The sequence below is a fragment of the Oxyura jamaicensis genome, chromosome 3 (assembly GCF_011077185.1).
Source record: "Oxyura jamaicensis isolate SHBP4307 breed ruddy duck chromosome 3, BPBGC_Ojam_1.0, whole genome shotgun sequence".
Taxonomy (NCBI): Eukaryota; Metazoa; Chordata; class Aves; order Anseriformes; family Anatidae; genus Oxyura; species Oxyura jamaicensis.
In genome coordinates this window covers 112665319-112691304 of record NC_048895.1, presented here as the reverse complement: position 1 = coordinate 112691304, position 25986 = coordinate 112665319, and the positions used below count along the sequence as shown (strand labels likewise).

Here is a 25986-nt window from a genome sequence, read left to right as displayed (position 1 = left end):
GAAAGGATCAGAGCACACTGTCCAGCCTGTGCACCTACCTATACTGGGCGTCTGACTCTTCTCGGCAGAAGTAACTCCAGAGTCACAGCAGCTTAAAACTGATGTAGGCCAGCCATAATCCCAGCCCTGTCTGTGTTTGCATACCTACTGTATGCACACACACTCAGCACACGAAGAGAGACATTTCCCACCTCACGCGCTTAACCACAGAGTGTGATGTAGCTACTGAAAGAGGTGAACAGCATTTAATCACATGTAAGTTAATGATTTAAATGCTCTTTTATTTTTGGCCTCTTGATGTAAATCCAAACCAGACACGTGGAGTCCTCTGGTCAGACGGCTGGAAATTCCTGTGCACGAAATCATGCTGGTGGTCTCCCAGCTCAGCGCCTTCTGAAGAGCTGTACAGTGAAATATCCTTCCGTACCGCTAATGAATGCGCCCACCCACACTGGAGCTGGTGCCCCCTAAGAACTCAATTCAAGAACAACTTTTTAAGCTCATAAATGAAATCAAAGGGCTCATTCTATGAGCCAAAGAACTTAGAATTTGAGGCAGAATGGTTAATGGGTGGTTACTACAGGCTGCCCCCTTGGTTTGCAGTATACAGGCTTGCAAGAAAAATAATAAGCAGGATACTGAATACATACACAGCATTCCAATTAATTAAATTGCATCCTCCTCTGATGAATAGATAAGTTGTTACTACCCTGCTTACTGTACAGAGCTTGAGTGATTTGCTCAGCATCAACAAAAGGAACCAGAGTAAACTCCCAGGACCTCAGTTTCTCTCCTTGTGCTCAGACAAGGTCTCCTAGATATTACACAGCTGCAAAGCAGCCCAGAAGTCTCAGATTTGTCATGCAAACTTGAGCAAGATGAACCTGAAGAAGAGATAATTTTAAAGAATACTGCCACTGCTTTCTTCAATGAAATGAGCCGTGAAGGGAATGAGCACTTCTCATAATTTCAAGTGGCCAAGTCCAGTGGCAAGGGCTGGAGGACTGAATAACCCAGTTGTGCTATCTAAGCCAGATGTGGACCTATTCCTGCAACGAGATGATCACTCCTTCAGAGAGGCCTGTTATAAAATTATCGAGTGACATGGGGGGTGGAAGGAATCAAGCCCGTTGTAATTGAAGTGACTTGAAATAATAAATGCACACACTTTCTTTAAACACAGCTTGCCACATCCTGAGAATCTGGAATCAATTCCTTCCCTTTCAAGAAGCTTAAAAGTGGTGGGACTTTGATATGGCATGAGCATGTTTGCTTCTGGGCTTACAGCCCTAGCCAGCCCATTCCAAACCTTTCAACATTTTTATATTATAAGACAGAAAAGTTAGCAAAACAAAGATGGAAAAAAAGCATCAGAGATTCAAGGAGCTATTAAATCAGAGCAGCCTAGCTGCCAAATACCTTTGGTAAGTGAATGAATCATGATCAATAACATATTGCCATGCAGCCTTACACAAGAAGGTTATCACCTGTTTCTGTGCCAGACATGAAATGTAATGGCATGTGGCTAATGAAGTACTGCATGAATCCAGAAAAACAAACAAACAAAAAAGACTGGGGGAGGGGGGGAGTACTATTATTCTATGTGTTTTTAAAACATTTTACCTCAAAGTAATTTAAACTCATCCAGAAAAAAAAAAAAAAAAAAAAAAAAAAAAAAATCCATGAAAACTTTGTCAAAGCACTTCTCTTTTGACAATGTCACATTTGTAGGAGGAAACTGTCTTGGCAGAAGGAAACCTAGTTTGTCAAGGGGATGTTTCCTTTCCTATATAAAGCTTCCTGCTTCATATATTCACATATTTGCCAGCAGAGGGTATCACGATCTTAGAAACAAACAAACATATGTATCATCACGTCTACTCATTTACATGCAAGAATTCAAACACTAAACTAAGAAATTACAAATCCTATTTTTTTTCATGACATTTCCCCTTTGAGGGAAAAAAAAATAAAATTATTCACACACTTAAAGGCTACTGTTAGCTCTGTTATCAGTGCCTTCTCACCACCTCTCCACAACAAATAGCCAAGTGATGGCATCACTTGAAGCCTGGCATCGTTGCACGACCCTAGCTGTAAACCCTCCTGGGAGAAACACCAGTTTGGGCTTATCTTTGGCACACACTGTGTTCTCATTAACTCTCACATCCAGTATCCTCCTACTGCGTAAATCTCATTAATAATCCCAACCACTTCACACCACTTTTTTGCAAAGATTTCATAGCCACAGGCTGCAGTGAGAGCTCATGTTTCTTAGACCTCATGATCTCTGCTAAACCAGGATGCCCTGAAGAATGATCATATATAATTTTACCTAACCACATTCCTTGCAGCTAAAGGTCACTGGATGTTACAAATTCCCAACCTGATATCCCATCCCTTAATGAATTCACCTCCCAGACTTCCAAGTTAAGAGAATAAAATTTAAACAACCTGATGTTTGGAGATTTAGGATACTTGGTATCCAACACTTACCTATTTCCAACCAAAAACAATTAAAACTATTTTTGATGTGTTGGTCTGGGGTCTCCATCCTGTTTTGGTTTTATCAACAAGTGTTCTTCTATTTTGATCATGTGCAACAGATGCCCCAGTCACTGCTGTGGCTTTCCAGTTTAACCCACAAATTTGAGTCAGCTGAAGCTAGGACTCAATACAGAGGATGGCTATGAGACGTGCCATTACATTTATTTGAGAGTTGCTGTGCGTAGGAAATAGCCACAAGCAGCAATCTGTGTTCTTTTTGGACCTTACCTACTCACATGAAGATACGGAAAGGGTCATTCCCCCTAATTATATAGTATCTAGTGCGTAGTATCATATATTATATTACCATATACTTTATATCATCATTTATCGTGTATTATATACCATATACCATCATACATAATACTTTTAGAACTTGCTTTCTGTTTTCACAGAACAATATATAAATATATAAATATATAAATTCTGTTATGTAGGGGAGATAAGCTGCCAGAACCTTCCGCAAAATGCCATGTATAGGATCAAGGCTAGAGCTCCAGATCCCTTTTTGATTGCTGCTGCAATTAAAAAAAAATACCCATCCAAAATAGCTGCATTAGGAATTATGTCTACAGTGATGCAATCCTTTCCTTTCTTTTATTTTTTACACATAGTCTCTTTCCTGCCCAAGAAATCTAACATTGCTACCTTTTAAACAGCTGACTATCTACCATGCAAATCAGCCTTCAGAATAACTGTTGTAGGTTCAGATGAACAGGAAAGGATACTTCAGTGGGTAAAATGTCCCAGAGATAAGGGAAACACTTTCCTTGCTCAGCCCTTGAAAAATGGAAGTCAATTACTCTGTTAAAACTGAGGTCTAATTCCCAGATTTCATAAGTCTCCACTCCCAGACTCAAGTACTCAGAGGTCCTCAGGCACTTCACAACAGTGCTACAAAGAACACGTAGGTACTCTGCTCATCTCAGCTTTATTCTCCATGTGCCGCAGCACTCCAGCTGTAAAAAATTAAGCTAAAAACGTTTCTCTACTTCAAAGAGGAAAGCTGAGTACCAGTGTGTGTCTGGCTATCAGAGGAGCATGAACCAGCAACAAAACGGGGTGAGGAAGTTTACACAGAACAAAGTTTGTTGCTGTCTTGCAGCTTACTATCTCTTTTCCCTATAACCTTGGTATGCTAAATTGCCTTTGAGAAGGATTTTCATTTCCTTTGCAAGAGTACCTAAACCAAGTTTTCTAGGCAGAACTAGGGAAAGCTCCCATTAATCACACTGGAGCTAGAACAAATGTAGACAGCCTGCCAGGAGCGCTTTGCAGGGTTAGATTCTTTATCTCACAGTAGCAGATATCCAACCTTGAATTCCAGCACTGGTTACAGCCAGATGCAGACACCTCTAGGACAGCCATTTATTACCAGCAGGAGCTGCCAGCCCTTACAAGTCCAGGGATTTGCATTTTGCAGAGTCACTGAGAAGCAACACAGCGGGATTTTACATGTGGACAAATACTTGTGACAGTTTTAGAATACAAGGGACAGCACAGCTGAATTTAAGGCTTACAATTGCACCACGCACCATAAAAATTCCTTGTAAATGGCCAAGATATTTATTTTAACTGTAACATCTATTTAAGTTAACTATTGATTTATCTTCTTTTTACAAGCCTTCCTACAGAGGTTAGTTGAGCATCCCATTGGCAGCACACAAAAAATAACTTTTTAGCATCCCTGCAAAGTGAAGCACTATAATTATTTCCTTCTGTTAACAACACAAAAAATATTAAGGAGCAGATTTTTATCTGACATAAATCATCATTTCCCCATTTTCATCTCATGAGTCAGCCCCAGGCAATGAAATATAATCACACAAATGAAATCTGTGGCAGCGCTGGAACCTGAAAAATCTACTTTTCTCTGAACAATGTGATGACTGCATGGTGTTTAGCATGCCTTAGGTCTCTGTGAAATTAGTAATACAAGGTAAGATGAATGTCAATGAGTGACTGCAAGTCTTCTACTAGATCATCTCAAGGGATATGGCAGTGTAAATCCATTCACTTTCATGGAGCAACAGGAGCTTACACTAGCTGGAGCTGTGCCTCTCTGAGGGGAAAGGAATGTGGAGAGGAAAAGTGATTTCATTAAGAAGAGAGTGTAGGCTGTGTGTAAATATGCATGGCATCCAGCTTGGGGGGGGGGGGGGTAGTTCTTTTGACACAAATGTATGAAGGAAAGTCTGGAGTGTACGGTGTGCAATTATATTTCTTAAAGCCACTTCTTTCATTCAGTTACTTTCTGTAATTCATTCATTTACTTTCATTCAATTACTTTCTGTCCCAATATGACTCAGTTTATATCAGCAAATGAGCTATACTACCATAGCATAACCACGAGATAAGTGGGAGGACAGTCTGGTGTCAATGTCTACATCTAAGAAATTATGCAGGGTAAAAATGCACAGATTGCTCTCCATTCATTCCCTCGTTCATTCACCAGTAATTCAGTGCTAAACTTTTAGTGCTGTGTCTATTGCTGTCACAATTTTGGACCCAGTCAACCAGCACTACTCTAAGCAGTGCCTGGGCCGAGTAGAGGCATTAGTGCGAGCCACCAACACCTCCAGTAGCTCTGTGGGATCCTGTTCTAGTGGAGAAGCTTGCCTACTGCTGAATGCTCTGTCCTTGTTTCTGTCCTTGTTTTACTCACTGGTATAGATGTAATTAATTTGACTGTGGACATGTAAAGTACGTCTGAACTTACCATCTCAAATTGATCAGCAGTGGTACCTGAGGTCATCAACACAGTTTACAATAAAATGAGAGGAAAACAGCAAAATTATTCAGCTTCGAAGCACAGAAGCTCCCCGGCACATTTGGTAATGACTCTACTCACCAGCATTATCCTGTTGCTTGGTGTTTTTGATGTATGCAGAAAATTTGGAGAAGATATCGATTCCAGCAGTGTTTGATTCCCGGTGCTTAGCAGCCAGCTTGGGATATCTGAAAGGAGGTTGGAGAGTAACAGCGTGTTACCAGCAGTATAGTCATGATTACAGATACAATTTAAAAGAAGACATTTTTAAAAAGCCCTTTACGAGGAACTGCAATTAGCATTGTCATTTATCTCAAAACAACAGCTTGGCAAGACCCTCTTAATGATATCTGTATCTGTCAAGGCAGAGATTTGGGTAGTTACACAGGGATGGCTTCAGGACAAAGGTAATTACACTGGTGCTTTATGTGACCACCATCCAAGATACAGTGGCCTTAAATCAGGAGGAAGCATAAATTTCCAGAAAGGTGCAGGGGAGGCTGGCAGCCAGCTCTCTGTTATGAATGGCAGTCATGTCTAGCTCCCTGTGCTGAAAATGTCTGCCAGGGTGTAATAGCAAGGCCTGTTAGCATCAGCCAGGTAAAGGAACATAAAGTTTTCAATCTCCAAATTGTTTTTTATAGACATCTGGCACAAAGGAATATATTGATTTGAAAGATCAACATGAACTAACGACTGCTACTGATTCCAGTGGTCTTGGACTAGACTACAGAAAGCTTAAGTACCTGATTTCTTGCCTCACGACTGGCCCTATGGCTGCTCATTCAGTTGGAGGTAAAATGCTTCATAAGGAACTGAGAATATTTTCATTGATTCATAGATTTTAAGGTCCAAAACACAAGCCAGCAATCATTTTGCTCTGTTGTCCTTGTACTAAGTCCAAAACACTTGACTAACTAAGGCATATCTGGTGAATCTGACATGTTCCTCGGTTGTTTGTTCCAATGCTTATTCATACATATTGAAAAATCTGTGCCCTATTTCTAATCTGAATTAGTTTGGTTATAGTTTCCAGTCATGGGCTCTTGTCATTTCTTGATGAGACTAATGAGCACTTGTCTGACTCCAGAGCTCCTTGTACTCTGCAGTCAGTACTCCTTCCAACCTTTTTAATACACCACACAGCTCAAAAGCCTTCAGTTTTTCATGATAAAACACTTTTACGGGCACAGATATTTTGTGTGGCAATGCTCTGCATCCCTTCCAAGTTATTTTTAGCTCTGTAAAATGTGGACACCAGACCCCTACAATTTTTTTATTATTATTTTTTTTTAGCATTGGTCTCCTTAATTCTGCATACAAGGGCATCCTGAAATGTGTACAGAGAAAACATTCTGCAGTTATTAGTCATACAAGTAACTTTCACACATGGAAGTCATCTCTCTGAAGCCAGCACATTTCATAAATAAATATTACTCCTGTAAGTAAAGATTGTAGGAGGGAGTGCTTTTTAGGAACTCCTCTTAGGATTTCTTTCATTCCTAGGAAATGGAATATTGACTGAAAAAATCCCAAGTTCTTACTTTGGAGGTGCAAGAGTCTCTTCCAAGAATTCCTCAATCTTGTTAACATCTGTCTTGACTTCTCCATTAAAAGTCAAGAAAGGTGGGTGGGTCCCAGGAGCCAGATTGTGTAGATCAGCTGGCTTTCTGCAGAGAGAAAAAAGGTCATGGAATCGCCAATCTTTATGGTCAGGTAGCTGCACAGATATTTACAGTTCCTGCAAAATCAGTTTGCCCTTCTATTTCTTCAGCAGTCTGTGGTGAGAATACTTTAAAGTACCCTGAACACCCTGTTTAATATAAAAACATTCCACAAGTGCAAAAAGAAATAACAGACTTGAATCCCAACTATTTTGTTGTGCACCACAGGCTCTCTAGGCCAGATACCAATCTGATTGAACGTGGTGGGGCCTTTCTATTGGAAAAACACTGGATCATATAACTACATTCAATTAAAGTGAACAATTTTTACCTTTTCAGGTCAACAGTGGTGACGTTGAACACAACTCCTTTGAGCCAGAGGATCATGAAGAGACGCTGGGAGAACGGGCAGTTCCCAATGCTTTCTCCATCTATACCAGCCTGAGGGATGGAAAAAGACAAAAGATAGAGTTCAAATACATCAGTCACTTATCTCCCTCAAGATGGAAATTAGATGTTGAAAGAAGAATATTTGGTTCAAAAATAACCTACAATGTGTGTTATTTTATATAGCTTATCATCAGCTCGATAATGGAGTTATTCCAGGATTCAGCCTTCACCTGGAGCTAGAGGAAGCAACCTGGTGCCTCTCATGGGGACAGTCTGGCTCTAGATGTGTCCTTTGCTTATGGTAAGCAAAATCCAGAAGACTGTATATTCTTTTCACCATATGTTCACTGTGTGTTCAATTACTCCCATCCTACAGGACTGCCTGCTGCATCGACATGACAGAAAACTCGGGACAGGTTTTCTGCTCTAAGTCTGTGGATTGCACATCACTGGATCACTCTTTTACTATCCAGAATAGGGACATTTGGAAGTAGATTTAAACCCAAACATGCCTAACATTCACTCATTCTTGTTAATGTCAAATAAAGCAAGAGCCTCAGACACAAACAACTGGATCCAGACAGAAATCTGCATCTGAATCCTTCCAAAGTTCAAGGCAGACTTCAGCCGCCACATTCAGTCTGTTCCTATCTCTAGCACCTAATGAGTTGCCTACAAACCACTACAAAACAATATAAAACTGCTAGTGTTAGTACTAAGGAAACAGCTTGTGTTTTTTTTTCCTTTAAAAATTTATGGTCCTTAGCCATGCCAATTCTGACTTTAAGCCATAGAGGGATACAAATAACACTATTTGAACTGAGCCAAAGCTGTGTCCAAGGACAACATCCTTCTACAATAATTATGCTTGTGGCCAAAGCTTTCAAGACGATAATGGTTTTGATAGATTTTCATTTTAATTTGTGGTACCATTGTGTTTAAAAGATTCTTATAATCTTGGTGAAGCAACCAACCTTCCTTTGTTGACCCATATGGGTTGCATAACTGTATTTTATGCACACAGTGTGTGTCTGAAAATGGCTGATGAAAGAGCTAAGCAAATACATGTCCTTTTCCTCTGGAGAAAATATTATATTACACTGTTTGCTGTCATTAATTTTATCTTATTAATATTCAAGCTGTGGAGTGGCATTTCTCTATCTTAAAGAAGGAACCACTTCTAATTACTGCTGTTTTGTGAAACGTTCACAGCCTAGCTAGAAACATTTTGAGATGTGTCCAGTTGCTACAACTTGCATAGGAAAAGTTTAGCTGGAAGATTTTTGGGTAGGCATCATGAATCTTTCTCGTGTCTTCAACACAGCTTTTGATAATTCTGGGTTTAAAAACAAATTCCAGATTTCCCATCCACCAAAATATGGAGAGAGTGTGGTTCAAGCCTTGGAGACAGCCCATTGTAAAGTTTAGGGCTATGTAAAGAGTTTTTCTCTGGCTTCAGATTCAGTTTCAAGTACTCAGACTTTAGAGAGATTTGGATCTGGGGGTACAGTTTGGCTGCACTTCTACATGAAATTATATATAGACGAATGCCTGGCACATGGCATATGCAAGATCCCACAAACACTGTGGATAAAGTAGTGGTATGGTATGAGACAAGCAAGAGAAGATGCTTTTTTCTGTCTGCCTGGCATATGAATATCCTAGTTTTGCATAACTTTATTAATTAAAAGGTTAGCTCTGCTCTCCAAATTTCATGGCAAAACAATGACAATAGGAATTACCATGGGAATACCAGGCACCACAGTGTTGCATGCAATAATTACTGTGAAATTATGTTTATTGTTTTGGCTTTGGCTTAATAAATACTTGCCAAGAACTTGTAACTTCTTAGCCCTCCTAAAAAGAGTCAAATGCCATAGGGAAAAACAGTGACACAACACCAAATTTCCCCTTGGCTTTTTCACCATCTCAGTCTAATCATATCCTTCATAATGGAGTTGGCTATCAGAGTCTGCAAACAATATATTACAAACCTTAAATTTGAGGAAAAACAGATTGACCACTGATTTAGAGAGCAAAATTGTGCAGACAGAAGAGTTGACTCCTATCTCACATCCATCTTCAATCCATCTTCTCTGGACTTAGTTTGTCTTATTAACTCCATTGAGTCTGATTTACTCGTCACCTGACTCCCTTCAAAGTGAGTATAAAACCCTGATTTCCCAAGTCCTGCAAATACCTTCTGAGCAAATGGGTCTGGTATTGCCAAAACACACAAAGCCCCAGCCCTCTTATAGGTCTCTGTCCTGCATGGAGGCACTCTCCTGCCTGTTCTCATCACCCACTTCTTGTGCTGCAAGTAACAGGTTTCACATTTTCAGGAGAGGCTATTTCTCTGCACTCTCCAGTTATATATTCTCATAGGAAGGTTAAGGATTACCCACATCTGCAACTTTTTGTACTTCTCCGTCCTGAATGCAATGGTGAAAAACCCTCTCAAGAGCAGAGAGGAGTAAAGGTGGAACAGAATGGCTGAATGGCAATGAAGGGACAGAAGTGATGGGTCATGTGAGGCTAACAGACGCAGAAATCACTGAGGACAAAAGATGCAGACTCTGGAAGAAATAAGATTCATTTGGAGATGAAAACCAAAAATAATTGTGTAGGTCAAACGAGGCCTCCAACAGCTCCAAATGGTCAGACTGTCTTCCCAACACTTCCAAAAGAGTGGAAAACATTAATTGCTAGAGACATGTTGGGAATACACAGAGGAAATTCCATAAACGAAAGATAAACTAAAGACACAGTATGGTATGATCTCTTTTCAAAGCTCCTGGATCTGGAAGCCAGGCTCATGATTTGGGTGGAGTCTGACTCATGGGTTTAGAACTCATGTGACTGGCATAACTGAAAATGCTACCACAAATCACAAGGCAAACTGGTGACAGAGGAGGGAACAGAATCAAAATCTCCCCAACAACACAATTTATCCATTAAATTCAGCTCTTGTCTGCAAAAATTATAGGCAAGGCTCTGTTGGTTTTGTGAATCCTTTCTCATTGCTTCTAACAGCAGTCAGCAATTCAATGCTCAGCACTCAGAAAGAGCAAAAACTTAGTGGGTGATAACTTCAAAGGCTTATCAGAGTGTCTTGAGATTACCTGTGAAGTCTATTAACTAGTAGGAGGAGAGGAGGAAGAACAGAGAACTTTCCAGTCTTAGTCACTTTCAGCTTCAAAGAAAACCAGCTTGCTTAAAGCACCCTGGTAGTGGCTAAATGCAAACCTATTATGTGTCTGTCCCAGCTTAAGGGCTCAGAAATGCAGGAATTAAATAATACCTTAATCAAGATCAAGAACTCAAACAGTGGACTGAAAGAAATGAACAAATAATTGACAAGCTGTAGAAACACCGGTTTATCCCCGCTGCTACTCACAAATGAGCACAAAAGCCCTCTCATGTAGCTTCCCTGAGGCACAGCAAAAGTGATCAGCCGCTTACAGAAAGGAGCAAATTGATGAAATATGCACCCTCCCTGCCAGTAACACTGGATATTGTCAATTCAATGACTGCAATCGGCTATAGACTTGAGGCTCTATGGGTGCCAGGATCAAGGAAACTGAGATTTTAAAATGTGCACTGTAACTCTCAGTGCTGCAAAAGCATTTCAGAGTTTCATCCTCCTGCAGAAGAGTGCTGCCTCCTTTTCCCTATGGAGAAACACCTCGCCTTTTCAGGCAACAAATTCCCAGAGTGACCGTGGAAGAGTAAAATGGATTCAAGGATTTGCTGGGTGAGACTCTTCTGAAAACGTTCATCCCACTTAAGTTTCCCTGAGATGCCTAAGGCCCTCTGTGTGGGCAAGGCAGTGAAGCACATCCAGAAGATGTGCTGGCCACTTTTCGACTGAGTCTGATGATTGTCTGAATTTAGGTGGGATGTTTGTGGACCCCAATAACAGAAAAACCTGGAGCTTGTGGAGGCAGAATTGCTGGAGGATTCTTTTGCTCTGTCTTAGAAACATCACTTTCTGCTCTTGTTGCTTCTCTTAAATCTATATTTATTAATTTAGCTACCAAACAGGGTGCCTTTCTACTTGGCCTGTGACATTTAGGTACTACGCACCATTTGATGCAAGGTCCTGCCCTGGAACTCAGTGTAATCACGTTAGCAAAACCTCAGTGTCACAGCAGCTGCTTGTCTCTGTCTGAGTGATGACAAGAATGAACAAGGTATTCTCCTTTGTTATTTATAAGGCACTCCTCCTTAAACACTTCAGCTATTTTTAATGAATTAATTAAACCTTAGAGATATTTGTGTGCACAAGCGGGGGATGTACCGACACATTACCAAGGAACAAAATTAATGGAGGCTTCAGGAGGGAGAAAAAAAGTCTCAGTGATTTTATGAACTTGTGTCAAATAGTTCTGTAAAGTAACAGCAATATCGAGAGCCTCCAACCACTGCACAGCATAGCTGAACAACGTGAACAGGGAGCTCTTCTCAAGTTCAAGTTACTACTTTGCCTTAAATGAAATAACTGTAATAAACTTCCCCACTGGTTCCAAAAATACTCCAACTCGTACATGCAGAGTGACTGCAATGCATACAGGCAACTGTATATTATTATACCTAACCTTAAGAGGGAAAAAGGTTTTGTTTCCAGTTCTTCCCCAAATATAGCAGCTTTATAGCAACATACTGTCATTAATAATGACTAAGCATCTAGCTTAAAAATGGCAGCACTGGAAAGAGCAGCATATTGGAAACCTCTGTGTTTCTCCAAGAACAGAATACATTTGGTTTTATCTATTTTCTTTCTCTTTTAATTCTTCACTGCATTGGGACTGTTCTGTCCAGTGCTCTGTTGGACTCCCCGGTAAAGTAGGTAGATATTTTTTGATGACATTAAAATACATTTCTTTTTCAAAAGGATTTTAACAAGTTAGCAAAAGCAGGCAGGCTAGTTCACCCTAATTTTTCCAAGTGAGGATTAAGGAGAGAATTGATTTCATCATCCTTACAATCAAAATCTAGATTCACATTACACGATTGCACTCCCTTTATTTTAGAATTGGGAAAGCGCCTGCCTTTTGACACTTACTCTCCTTACGCTCAGAACCCAAAGGGGAAGTGAAAATCCTATTTGAAATGCAGAGCAGGCCAGGAAATATCCTAGTTATTGTGCCATTAAAAAGAAAAAAAATCTGTCTTAGTAATTATACCACACACACAATAGCACAAATCTCCATTGTAGGGAAAAATCGTTGGCTGCAACATGAGATCAGAGAAGCCAAGGTATTGCTTTAGCAAGGCTCATTTTTTTCCAGTTTCTAGACTCTTTCACAAGTTCTTGTCCAAATGTAAAAGCCAGTAAGCTATTTGGAGTGCCACCAATGGAGAGGCAAGCTAAGAAGTGTATACTCATAGTGCAGCCCTGGTAGGTCTCGAGCAAGAAGTAAATCTTGTAGCTCAAGTCCTGTGCATCACAGGACACTCTTGTTGACTGTGGCTCTGGTTCAGGAAAGCATTTAAGCATGTGCTGAAATACATCCCAATTCAGAGGAAGTATACGCTTGACTTTAAGCATGTTCTTAAGTCTTGATGATTTCAATGGGACTTAAGCAAATACTTAAGTATTTTCCTGAATGGGAGCCTACAATAACAATAATAAATTTGCCGTGCAGCTTTCTAATTTCATTGGACTTTTTCCGAAATTTCATTTTGCTACAAGAAACTCCTAGCAGCAGCTTTCCAAGCGAGGGCAAGCTAGAGCAGAAATATATTCCTACATGCACACACACGGAAATGGACCGTGCACATACATGTCAAATAAAAATAGAGCGTTTGCTAGAAAGACTGTCAGGGTAGTAACAAAACAAAAAGGAAGTGGTGAATATCTTTAGCCAGCTCCCCAAAAGCCAGCCAAAATGTCGTCCAAGTTTGGCATATATACAGGCATACATTATAGATGCACATAAGCTTAACTTGGTTTGCATTGCTGGCCAACTTGAAGGGAGCTGGCTTGTTCCACGCTGTTCAAACTGCCTGAGCAGCACGTCAGTAGAGCTGAGGATCTCCAAGGAAAGTGCCATAGCACTTTCCAGGTCGCTGCGGTTTTGGGAGAGATGCATTTGTCCTCTTAAGACATTCAGGATTTTCAGGTGATGTAATTGCAGGTTGGAGTCCCCATGGGTGTTGGTCTTCAGGCTTGGTAAATCATTATTTTCCAAACTTTTATATTTATATTAACTTCAGCATGGGCATGACAGGATCATATAGGCCAGGTTCTTCCTGGGGATCTTTTCATGATGGTTTAGGATGTTTGTAATTAAAGATCAATTGTCTCCAGTTGGTCCATCCACCTGGGGCAGAGCACTCCCACTGCCACATCAGCCAAGGTGCTGGTAGCAGAGCAGCTACCTACACAGAGAGGTCTTGGATTTCCTCAGGGCTTTGTGGGAGACACTGGCCACTCACGTGTTCCACATGAAACAGGTTTTGCTTTGAAATAACCTTTGTGATGTCTGGGAATGCCAATCTGTGTGCAGGTTGGATTCGGAAAACTACAGCCTGGTCACAGGTGGATAGCCTCAGCATGGAAAAATGATTCATGTTATTCCATCACCTCTCCTGCTTTCTTTTAAAGTACTTAGGGCTCATGACTTGGCAAATATTGACAGAATAGAGAAGAACAGACTGGTCCAACACCTTGGACCAAGAAATTATTTTTTCCCATTTATATTTGTAGATCCCTTACCTATCCCAGCATGCATTCACCTTTTTGAGAAATTGACTGTAAATAATCAAAGGAAGAAGAACATACAATGACACTTCCTACACCTAAATATATACAGAAGTTTCTGAACTAGGGAATGATAAATATATATATATATATGTATGTATATATGTATGTATGTATAGATTTTCCTGGAAGACAATGCTCTGCTGTGAGGAATTTCTGCATACCAAATCTGATTTCATTGCAGTTGTATATAAGAGAAGAGCCCCATATTGAGCAAGACATGAAGTAATGTGGGCCAAATTGTAGAGACAAACTGCATACAGCAACATCTTTCACTTACAAGCATTCTTTTCATGTCAGCAAAATACCAGCTAAAGCTGACTTTTTCAAAGGGGCTAGCAGTGTTAGATGCTGCAAGACAATTTGAAGGTGGCTGACTTCTCACAAGGATCAACTCTCCACACATGGAAAATCAGGCCATGAGCCACCCAGAAGGAATAGCTGTTTTTTGAAGTCTTAGTAACAGTTTTCTAGATCTGCTTTGGGAGTGTCCCTTCTCTGAGCTTCTTGAGCAATTGGATAAAAAATAATAATACAAGAGCATTGAAAAGCAAATTTCCATTGTCACACTATTCTTTTGAGGAGGACACCCGGAATTTGACAAATCCTGGTGGAGACATACACCGGGTTTGGCCGTATCACTGTGCCAAGTGTCCTGGTGTTGGCAACACAGCAGGACGGGCAGGGTGCTGGGACCACGAGAGGCTGAAAGAGAGCTCCAAGTGCCTGGCTTCCCTTCATCCCACCAGCCAAAATCTCCTTTCAAAAATACTGAGACTATTGCAGTTTCCCTCCCTTCAGAAAACCCACAGCTTCTGTTCAATACAGCTGCGGATGTTTTAAAATGTGTTTTTTTAGACTTTGAGCAGTTTAGAGCAAAATCTTGAAATTCTTCAGAAACCAAAATTGCCACTCCCATCACAGCTTCAAACTAGCAGATTATGCACAAAGTTTGTGTGCATCTGGACACAGTGGACTGCATATATGTTTCTTCTTCTTTTGACAGACAAAAAGAAAATCATCCTTTACACTTTCTCTTGAGCTTCTCCAACCTAACAAAGCAAATGTGCTCCCACCACTCACCAGGATCATAGCAAACGAGTCTGTATTCCCATATTAGCCGTTGGATGCAACTACAGTGAATGGTTTTTAAACGCTTTGTTTTTTGGGGATTCATCTTCAACTATTAATGAGATAACATGAGGAGGGAGAGGGGGGATGAGAGGAAGAACTCAAGAAATGACAAATGTATAAGCTTAATGTATACAATGGTTCTGGATAAATGACTAAAGAGTAAGCTCACAAGCAAATGTGGTGATATAGAGATGGTAAGAAAAAATAATACTATATGGAACAAACAACATTAAAATAATTGGATTTTGTTCTCTGAGAGGGTATCCAGCACAGTAGGTAGGAAGGATGTGGCAGGTCTCTAGAAGGTGACTTTTGTAAGGTTTCTAAAACAAGCTCCAGAACATAGTTTCATAAGGAAAGTAGGGAAATGGGATGTGCATAAAATTTCTGCAAAGTGCTTGGGAAAAAAAAAAAAAAAAAAAAAAAGTAGTTGAAAAATACTCTTGGAATAATGATAATCAAGTTTTCTGTTAGTCTAGTGACAAGATGAGTCATATTTAATGTTTCCATCAGCAAAGCAAAGGAACAGAGAGAGCCTGACAAAATTTTCTGACAGCAACAAGCACAGAGCGGTTATTGGTATTTCCCAGGAGAGGAGCAGACTCCAAACGAGTACTGAAAAGTTGGAACAAAGTGTTTGAAGTCACTTAAATGGAATTTGATGAAGTAAACCACAAGGTATAAAATGTAAGAAGAGCAAAATCCAGTGTACAAGTGCAGGTTGGGGAACAGCGAAGGAGGTTTTACGTAAATCACATCATTATGAATCACCAGAATATGTGGCCACAAACAACAGCAACCTGATAATGTGATGTATGTGCAGTGTCTTACTAGGAGCATCAGAGAACATAAAAGTCCTCAAGCACGAAGAAGACTGTTTTACAAACAGGATGATGATCCACTGTTGCTCATGTCCATGGAGTATAGGATTATTATTTTGCTTAATTGCAGTGATAAAGCTTTAGGGAAAAAAAATATTCAGTGTAATTATATGAATAATGAAACACAAAGCAGGCTTTCTAAGGAGGTTGTGTAATCTGCATTAGTGGAGGCTTTGAAGAAATCAAAAGAAAAAAAAAAAAATGATGTGAAAACTGGTCTTGATTTTTTCATCCTGCTGCAGAGCAGGGAGGTTGCATACGATGTTTTAAAATGCTTTTTAACAGCACATATTCGTGCCTGACAACAAAGCTGTTCTTGCTCTCAGTGCGAGGTACTTGGTGGTGCAGAATTCTGCCTTCCTCTGACCTGCACAGGATGAAGTCTGGCCCCAGTGAAGTCAATGGGAATTTTGCCTGTGACTTTGACGGGACCAGAATTTCACTCACAGGTTTAATGGCCAGAAGGGACAATTATAATAATCTTTCCTGACCTTTTGCGTAATACAAACCATAGATTTCACTCAGCTTGTAGCCAGCATCTTGTGGTTGAACTAGAACATATGTTTTAAAAGGTTTTTCAGGAGAGACGTGTGCTAGACATAGAGTGGTAGTAAAATCCCCTCTAGTGGTCTATGTTTGCGTTGCAGGGTGAAGTTCTTGCTCCCACTGAAGCCGCCTACAAACTTCCCATCTGTAAGATTTTCCTAAGGATAACTGACTTTCCCCATCACTTATGTATGCAATTATTTTTTTTTCTCTTTTCTAACAGTTGCACTGCTGTATGTGGGGTTAACTGGTTGAAGGAATCTTAGTCCCTGGATCAGGCCAGTGCAGTACTCAGAAAATAGTCACCATTTTAGTAAAGGTCAATGGAGATGCTCAAGCGTCAGCTACTGCTTGGTTACCAGGCTGTATCCCTCAGGAAGATGTCAGCATTGTGAGCAAAAAAAATCTTTTCCTTAAGACAAGTAAACTTGTCCTGCAACGTATTCATACTGGATGGCTGTCCATGCTCTGCACATACAGGCTGCAGCTCCTAAATTTCAGAAGCAAATGCATATAGGGCCATATTCTGATTTTGGCCTCTCATTGCCAGAGCTATTAATGGGCTATAGACAATCTAATTCTGCTCCCATAATAGGCAAATATTCATAGAAAACATTCCCACTAAAGATAGATAATCCACTGATTTCAGTGAAAGCAGAATATTTTAGATTCACCAGTTGCTTTCTAATAAGTGATTAAAACCACAAGTGATTTTACGAGCTCTGGAGAAAGAAACTGGGAATGAATCTGTTTTAGGTATTCGTAGAGCACCAATTACGGTTGTTTTAAATATTAATGATTCAATATCCCAAGAGCTGATTAGAGATGTAAAAAATTTATTCTCCCAGGAAATCTTGTGGAAAATAACATGAGAACTAGGTCCTTGTCAGAAATTGGCATGGGCAATGCAAATTACAGTAAAATTATTAGTGCTTCTTGTAGAGATCAGGTGCAAATATAGGAGTCATTTCTTTAAAGAAAGCTCTGTGCAGAGACCTCCAGTTCCCACTCCAGTACCAGAATCCTGCTTGCAGTTGTTCTTGTAAGAATTAAATCTGTGCACATCTGGAATTTGAATGTCTGTTAAAAATCTCTGAGCCTGGGATGGTAATCTGGTCATATAGTACATTCTGCAAACGCTGATGAATTGCAGCCAAATTTCCATGCCTCTAAGCAGCATATCAGTCTAACAAATAATAACAGCAGCCAGGTGCTGAAAGTTAATGCTGAACCTGAAATCAGACCCAGGGCTGAATTATTTATTGAAATTCCAGGACTTTATTTGTGCTATTAGAAGAGAGAGGCACTTGCAGCCCCTGCAAATACAGGGCTGAATGGAGGGTTGCCTCTGATAAGGGCATTTACTGCTGAACCAGCTGACTGCCGTGCCAGCCATAATCTGCCCTCAATGGCCTCATTTTGTAACTTATTTAGCATCATATAAATATGCTCATCGGTGACTTCTGAATGAATGGGAGGGAAGAGTGATCAGGAACCCCACGGAGCTATTCTGAGTGAGCAGGACTCGGTCCTCCTGCCTCTTGTGGCATCTCTGAAGTTACCAGAGGGTAAGAGACAAGCCTCATCAAGATGGGAGCAACGGTTACGACTTTCACTGAAACTAGATCAAGTTGCACTGCAAAGGAGCAGTGCATCGCAGACTCCAGCTAGAATTTGATTTGTCGTTTGCATCTCAGCATGACTTCCCAATGCAACCCCGAATATCTTCAGTAAAATACTTAATGGTACAACAATGAAGCTGCAAGCATTTGGACTGAACCTTTAAGTTGTATTGGTACAAATACAATCTAAACAAATTTTCTGGTTTCCAGCTACTCACAGAGAAATAATTTCAGGGTTTAGTACTTAGGGAATATTTTTTTTCACCTTTAATATTTACTTATATTCCCAAACTGCTGTATTTGTTCATCTGGTCATTTATACTACATACAGTCAAATTTAGCCATTAAAGGGGTTGTTACTCTACAAGGCAGCCTTTTCTGATAGCCATCTACAGAGGAGGGGAATGCAATGCTGCCTGAATATTTCATTAAACAAGAAACAGAGAGCAAGTTCTGAGTTTGTAAATGTAAATGCCTGCTATGAAAACAAAAGCCTGAGAAGGACACAGACCCATACAGCCAGCAAATGTTCCCTGTTGCTCATCTCAAAGCAAAACAATTTGTGTTCTCAATACCAAACACTCAAGAAAATAACAGTGACGCTTTCCAAAAAGCTGCTGAGAAAGTCTGAATAAGTGTGTATGCTATTGGAAATATTGTTTATAAGTAGCTTATGGAGGTGTGAAACTAATGCATGATGACTGTTGCAAATATGGAAAATCTGCTGGATCAGTGAGCAGAGTTAGGATCGCATTTCTTATTATCTCAGTTCAGGATGATTTCTTAACATTTCTGTGTCTGCACTGTTTGTTTAATTTTGAAATGCTGCTTTGAAAACTTCCCACAGGACGCTTCTTTTACAATCTTCTCAAAACATAATTTGACTTGATGCTCAGGCTGACTTTCCTCTAATTTCATTTTATCCTATTATCCAGCATAAAATAAAAGCTTAGGTAATGGAGTTTAATTAAATGCTATTTCTTAAAATCTTATAATTCTTCCTTTTCTTCCCTGGGTACAAAATCTCACTTATGCCACTGCAGTTTCCCTAGCACCTCTTCACTCCTTCCTGTCCTCCCACTTCTGCTCTCCCTGGCCGTGATGGCTGTTCTCAGTGTTGGCAGTTTTTATGCTCACCATCGTTGAGTCCCCTCTCTTAGGCCTCTCATGCTCCAAGAGGACCTCTCTCCAAGAGGATCAGTCATGCATGGTGGGACTCAGAAGCAGTCAGCAACCCTTTCCTCCTCCCATCTCTCTTCCTCAGTCTCCTCCTCCATAAAAAAAATCACTTTCTTGGAGATTTTTTTAAGAGTCTCTCAGCAGCTTCTCCTCTCCATTATCTCTTCCTTCAATGTCTTCTCGATGCTAGTGTGTGTTCTACAGGAAAATGTTCGCTAACATTTAAGAAGTTTCCCTGGCAGCTTTTTGTTCCATCCTAGGCTCCTAGTTGATCCAGGAAAGAGAGCGCAGAGGTTTCCATTTCGCAGGCTGTCAGAGAGCTGTTTGCCACGATTACTACAATTTGCAGAACGCCATTTGAACGACATACACCAAGCAATCACCACAAAAAGCTCATTGGAACATTCAAGTTAATGAGATAATTGAGAAACTAGCATTTGCTGAGAGAATTTCTGATCCTTTTACATATATTTGAGTACAGCAAGCCCCAAATCTCTCAAGTACCTGAATAAGCTTAGAAGAATTAGCCATTTTTTCATGTTTACTTCTAATTCCCTCTAAAAGAGAGAATGTGAAATGCCAAGTGCCCCAGTGGTTCTTGGAAAATACCAAATATAAAGAAATCCTATAAATACCCATTTACATTGAATAGACAAACACCAATTAGCACAAACCCCTTTTTCTGACAGCAGAGCACAACGTGACTGTTACTAATTGCACCACTTTCAACAGTCCTGGATATGTCTTATTTCTTTAAATGTTCTCCCAGATCCTTGGTGCACAGTGTGGAAGAGATGCCCAGGGTTTAATTAGGAAAAAAAACACTTTTGCCCATGCAAGCTGAAGCAAGATGCTGACACATGCAAATTGGACTGGGATGCCAGCCAAGGTCGAGGAAAAAAAGGCATTTCCTTCCCGTGGAAAAGAAAATAATCATTTCAAGGTACATCCCCTTCCCGAGCGCATCCTTCCCAGGATCACACAGGCCAGACCCAAGTAGCTGTGTGCAATCAGCACTTTTTTATTACTATTGTTATTCTTGCAGAATCATCTCTTTTGAAATAAACATTGCAACCTTCAGGCCTAGATCCTACTCGCCAGGGAAGAGGGTGAGGTCTCCTCATAGGTGCATGCCATAGGGATGCTGGTTTCATCGAGATGGACAGGTTTGAAATTCCCACTCCAAAACAAGTCTTCCTGCATCCAGGTTTGACTGCCTTTTTTATGGAGTGAATAGTGAGAAGTGTGACCTCTGAGGTGTGCAGAGAAATGCATAGCTGCATTGATGATCAGCTAAATGATGAACATCAAGTCCAGGAGTTGGACTTGATGATCCTTGTGTGTCCTTTCCAACTGGGATATTCTATGGTTCTATAAATGAGATGAACTGCAAAAGCTCACATTCGTTCGATCTCAGGAAATGCTCTTGGTTCTGTCTTGGAAAAGGGTAAATAGTTTTGAATCTCAAACAAGACACAGATTTAGAGCTGGATCTAGAGCTCAACTGGGGAGTGGGATTTACTGACATTGAAAATAAAGCAAAACCAAAAACCCAAAGTTGGAGAACCTCAGTTCAATAAAAGGCAACTCAGTAAATTAAGGCAAATATACCATTCATTTTAAACTGAACGTGTGAGTCAACAGAGGAGAAAATGAAAATAATCAAAGTGCTAGAGGAAGTCTGAAACAAGGCTTAGTAAGGAAGCAGGTAGGAACACTGAATCCTTTTGTCTTGTCCTGAAAATGGAAAGAACTGGGTAGAGTGAAACAACTAAAATTGCCATTCAGTGAGGTCCTACAACCCACGAGAACATTCTGTGATTCAACCCCTCTTCATCCAGGAACAGCTTTTAAAAAAATACTACAGATAAAACAAACAAACCAAACAGGTCTCCAGTTGCAGGACGAATCAGCAACAACGGCTCATCACAAAACACAGGGCAGTGAAAGAAAATAATTTCCTCCCATGATATGCATTTGTATCTGTTTGAAGAAAGCTGCTCATTCAGCAGCTAAAAGCAAAAGGAAAGCAGTAACACAACGTGCCTGTTGACCCACACAAATTGAATCACAGTCTAGAAAAACACCGTCCACAATAGCAGCGATGCATCAGAGGCCGGTTTCTCTAAATTCCACTCATTTTGGACAATACACAGGTACAGATTGTGCACCAGCACCTGAAACAATAGCTAGACGTGGTGGGTGGCAATGCTCAGGGTGTTTATTTGGCTGCTGAAATGCTATGGGGAAGAGAAACTTGGCAATTAATACAGAGAGGTACCTGCCCAACCTGAGAATTAATTATTTTTTTTGTGAGGACCTAAACCACAAAGCAAGAGTAGCTTTACAGTCATTAACCTACATAAAGAGAAAAGGAGGAATGTGATTTTATCTAGAAAAGCTGCTGTGCTGCTAGAGATGAAAATGAACATTAGTGTAAATGTCTCATAGATAATGAAACCAGGGCATGGAGACGGCATGACTTAGAGAATGGCTCCAGGACAGCCAGAATGAGAATTCAGCTCTTGCAGCTCCCAGTTTAGCTCTTCCTACTTCTCAGCCACAACGTCTGATCCACGTTAGCATGGTTTTTCAGAGCCTGACTAAGGTAGCATCTGCTTTCTTTTCATCTTTGAGGGCCCTTCAAAGGCCCTTCTGTGCCAGAGCAGGTTTAGGTTTTTATGCCAGGGGAGGGTTAGTTTGGATATTACGAGAAATTTCTTTACTGAAAGGGTTGTGCAGCATTGTAACAGGCTGCCCAGGGCAGTGGTTGAGTTACCATCCCTGGAGGTCTTCGAAAAATGTGTGGATGTAGAACCTAGTAGCATGGTTTAATGGTGGACTTCAGTACTAGGTTAAAGGTAGAGCTAGATGATCTTTGAGGTCTTTTCCAACCTGAATGATTCTAGCCCTTGTGTACCCAGAAAAAGATAAACAAATACTTATTTAACCACCACCTGAACAAATCCCATCATAATATTGCGCCCAGGACACCAAGATATATTTTAAGACATGCAAGTGACCTCTGACCACTATTTCTATCAGAGTGGCTTTGACCAGATTTGTACCACATTTCAATGGCACGGAATACCAAAGCTTTCTTCTGTGCTTGAACCAAGCCGTATTCTTGTTTGCCAAGATATCCTCCATAGCAATGCCTACCTGGTTTGCAGATTTTAAGGCATGTTTATTCCTGTTCTGACTCTAACTATATACATTTCTTTACATCATTTGTAGTCTTCATCTGAGCTAGAAGAAAATCTCTTTGGTGTCTCATTGCAATGGTTAATGACTTTTAAAGTTATTAATAAGCTTATTTCTAATTCCACTATATCTGACCTTAACTAATTGTTAATAGTACTTGTACTTGTTACCACTATAATTAAAAGTCCCCTACAGATACATTTAATATTGCAGTCAAGTGATTTCTGTTATTTTTTATATTAATGAGAAATACCACCTTAAGGACAGCACACTTAAGTTCTTTTTAAGTCTTAAAATTATCGTTCTCTACATCTTTTCCAGTGTGGTAATACACGCTAGCTCGTTGTGCTAAAAAATATCTTTGCTGAATTTTAGACAGTTGTTGAACTTTGCTGTCAAATGTCTTTAAGCTGGAGCATCTATCTCCCTGGATTAGTTCATCATGCATTGAACTTGACTGCTAGCATGCAGCTAGCTAGCACACACTCCATGGGGACAACTAGCCCTTTTCCAAACAGTACAACATTGTACTCAGACGTCTCTATTAGCAGCAGAAGCTAGAACATTTTATATGGGCTTTGGCATCTTCAAGGTTAACAGAAAGCAAAACTAAAGCAATATATAAATTAAGCAAACTTCCTTCTGCATGTAAACTGCATCCCCAGTATCATGACCAGCTACTAACATCTGAAATATTGGCAAATGGAGAATCAAGTCATGATATTTTTTTCTTAGTCCAGAGGAAATTATCATATGCAAGAAGAGGAAAAAAGTATTTTTTTCAGATAAACAGATAAATACCATGGTTTTCTGTCATCTGCCTTGTACACAAAATTAGGGACTATCAAGAATGAGGATTTAGAAGAGCAAACTATCACTATCTGGGCAACTTCATCCATAATGTTATGGGGTTTTCTTTGCTCAAGTAGCTGTAGCAGTGATAGGTTTAACTCCTACAGTCCCACAGGTGCATTAATTAGTCATTAGTCTCTTGAAATATGCCTCAATTAGTGCTTTATCTGAGTGTTATGCACAGTTACCAGAAATACATACAAAGAAGCTATTTCAACTTCATTTGGCAATCAGGCACAAGGAAGAAAATTGGAGAAGCACAATACTTCACTGGTAGAAGTTGAACCAGGAGACCCAGGGGACCAACATCAAAGTGATGAGAACTAAGACACTTACTGGTATAAATCTATGGGTCTGAATGCCTGTGAGAGCAATCAGACAAAACAGAGAGGTTGGAATGGAAGTCACTACAGAAGATACAATACCCTGAGAAGGAAAAATCACAGACCTGATCCCACCACACATTTCTGTTTTCAGTGGTGTTCAGGATGCCATTCTGGGAAGGAGCAAAGAATACTCCCTGCTCCCACAATGCCTCCACATCTGGTGGAGAACTATAATCAGTATGTTACAGAGCTGGAACTGAGACCAGGAGAGCCTGAAAAACTTGCCCAAGGTCACTGAAGAAGGCAGAAGAGCAAAAGAGTAAATAAAAGAATTTGGGTGGTAACCTAGCAATATTATTGACCTTACGTTGCAGAATGTGCATGGCAGGACCTTTTCATATTTTGTATAGAGCTGGATCAAAATAAAAATCAGGAGTTTCAACGTGGTGGGAACTGTTGCTTTTGCTCTGTATTAGGATAAAGAGATGAAACACTGATTTGTTCATAGGATGGAAATTCAAAAATATCAGCATTTGGGGCCACTTTAACATGGCAAAACTTTGCAGTAGTATCATGCAGAATGAAGTGTATCTCTGGTGCTTTGTGTTCCAGTCTCTTTTCTGAGCACACCTTCTCTTCTGACACTGTAGCCACACAATTTCTGTGGCGCACCAGAGTAGCTGAATAGAGGAGGAATCTTATGTTATATCATGGAAGAGATATATCAGCCAGGGAGCACTGTCATTAAAAAAGGATATATATAGCAGGGTAAAAACATAAACACACAAAAAGATTAGTTATCAAATGGGGGATCAAGTGCACCCTCAGTAAGTTTACAGACAAAACCAAGTCAGGCAGGCCTGCTGATCTGCTTGAGGGTAGGACAGCTTAGCAGGGGATCTGGGTAGGCCAGGTCAATGGGCCAAGGCCAACTACATGGCATGCAACAAAGCTAAGTGCTGGGGCCTGCACTTGGGTTGTAACAACCCCGTGTAGTGATACAGGTCTGAGGAAGAGTGGCTGGAAAGTTGCCTGGCAGAAAATGACCTGGGGGTGCTGGTCAACACCAAGCCAGCACTGTGCTCATGTGGCCAAGAAGGCCAAGGGCACCCTGGCCTGCAGCAGAAACAGCATGGCCAGCAGGGCCAGGGGAGTGACTGCCACTTTGTACTCAGCCCTGGTGAGCTCGCATCTTGAGTGCTGTGCTCACACTGGGGCCCTCACTACAAGAAGGACTTTGAGTTGCTGGGATGTGTTTAGAAAAGTGCAACAAAGCTGGTGAGGGGACTGGAAAACACGATGTATGAGAAGGGGCTGCGGGAACTGGGGTTGGTCAGTCTGGAGAAGAGGGGAGACCTCCTGGCTCTCTACAGCTACCTAAAGGGAGGCTGCAGGGAGGAGGGTGTCAGTCTCCTTTCTCAGGTGACAAGTGATATAGGATGTGAAGAAATGGCCTCAGGTGGTGCCAGTAAGGTTTAGATCAGACATCAGGAAGAATTTCTTCATGGAGAGGGTGGTCAGGCATTGGAACGGGCTGCCTGGGAAGGTGGTGGAGTCCCAATCCCTGGAGATATTTAAGAGATGTGTGGACATAGCACTGAGGGACATGGGTTACTGGTGGGACTCAGTAAGGTTGGTGGTTGGACTTGGTGGTCTTGAAGGTCCTTTCCAACCTAGATGATTCTATGATTCTTCTTTGATTACTGAGAAAGAATAATACTATTTTGCAGTCATTTAAGTTAACAGTCAAATTAAACATTTTATGGAGTCATTCGACATGTATGAGTGAACTTTGCTATCAAGTTTATCAGCAAAGAGCAATGACATGTAGATTTCAGTTACAGAAAAATCTTTTTACATGGGCAGATAGTGATAGGACAAGGGGGAACAGTTTTAAACTAAAAGAGGGGAGAATTGGATTAGATGCTGGGAGGAAATTCTTTACTCAGAGGGCAGTGAGGCCCTGTCAGAGGCTGCCCCAAGGAGCTGTGGCTGCCCTATCCCTGGCAGTGCCCAAGGCCAGGCTGGATGGGGCTGAGGGCAGCCTGGGCTGGGGGCAGGTGTCCATGCCATGGCAGGGGAGGTTGGAACTGGGGGTCTTTATG

General features: G+C 40.7%; 1 protein-coding gene across 2 annotated transcripts in view; it reads right to left on the bottom strand.

Moving 5' to 3' along the window:
- Positions 1–25986, bottom strand: part of CLIC5 (chloride intracellular channel 5) — a 67873-nt gene that overhangs the window by 19128 nt on the left and 22759 nt on the right. For both annotated transcript variants that reach the window (XM_035322310.1, XM_035322311.1), the window contains exons 2-4: positions 7313–7422; positions 6862–6987; positions 5399–5505 (exon numbers count right to left, since the gene is read on the bottom strand). In XM_035322310.1, the coding sequence (XP_035178201.1) occupies positions 5399–5505; positions 6862–6987; positions 7313–7422 (343 nt within the window). The remainder of the gene's footprint in view (positions 1–5398; positions 5506–6861; positions 6988–7312; positions 7423–25986) is intronic.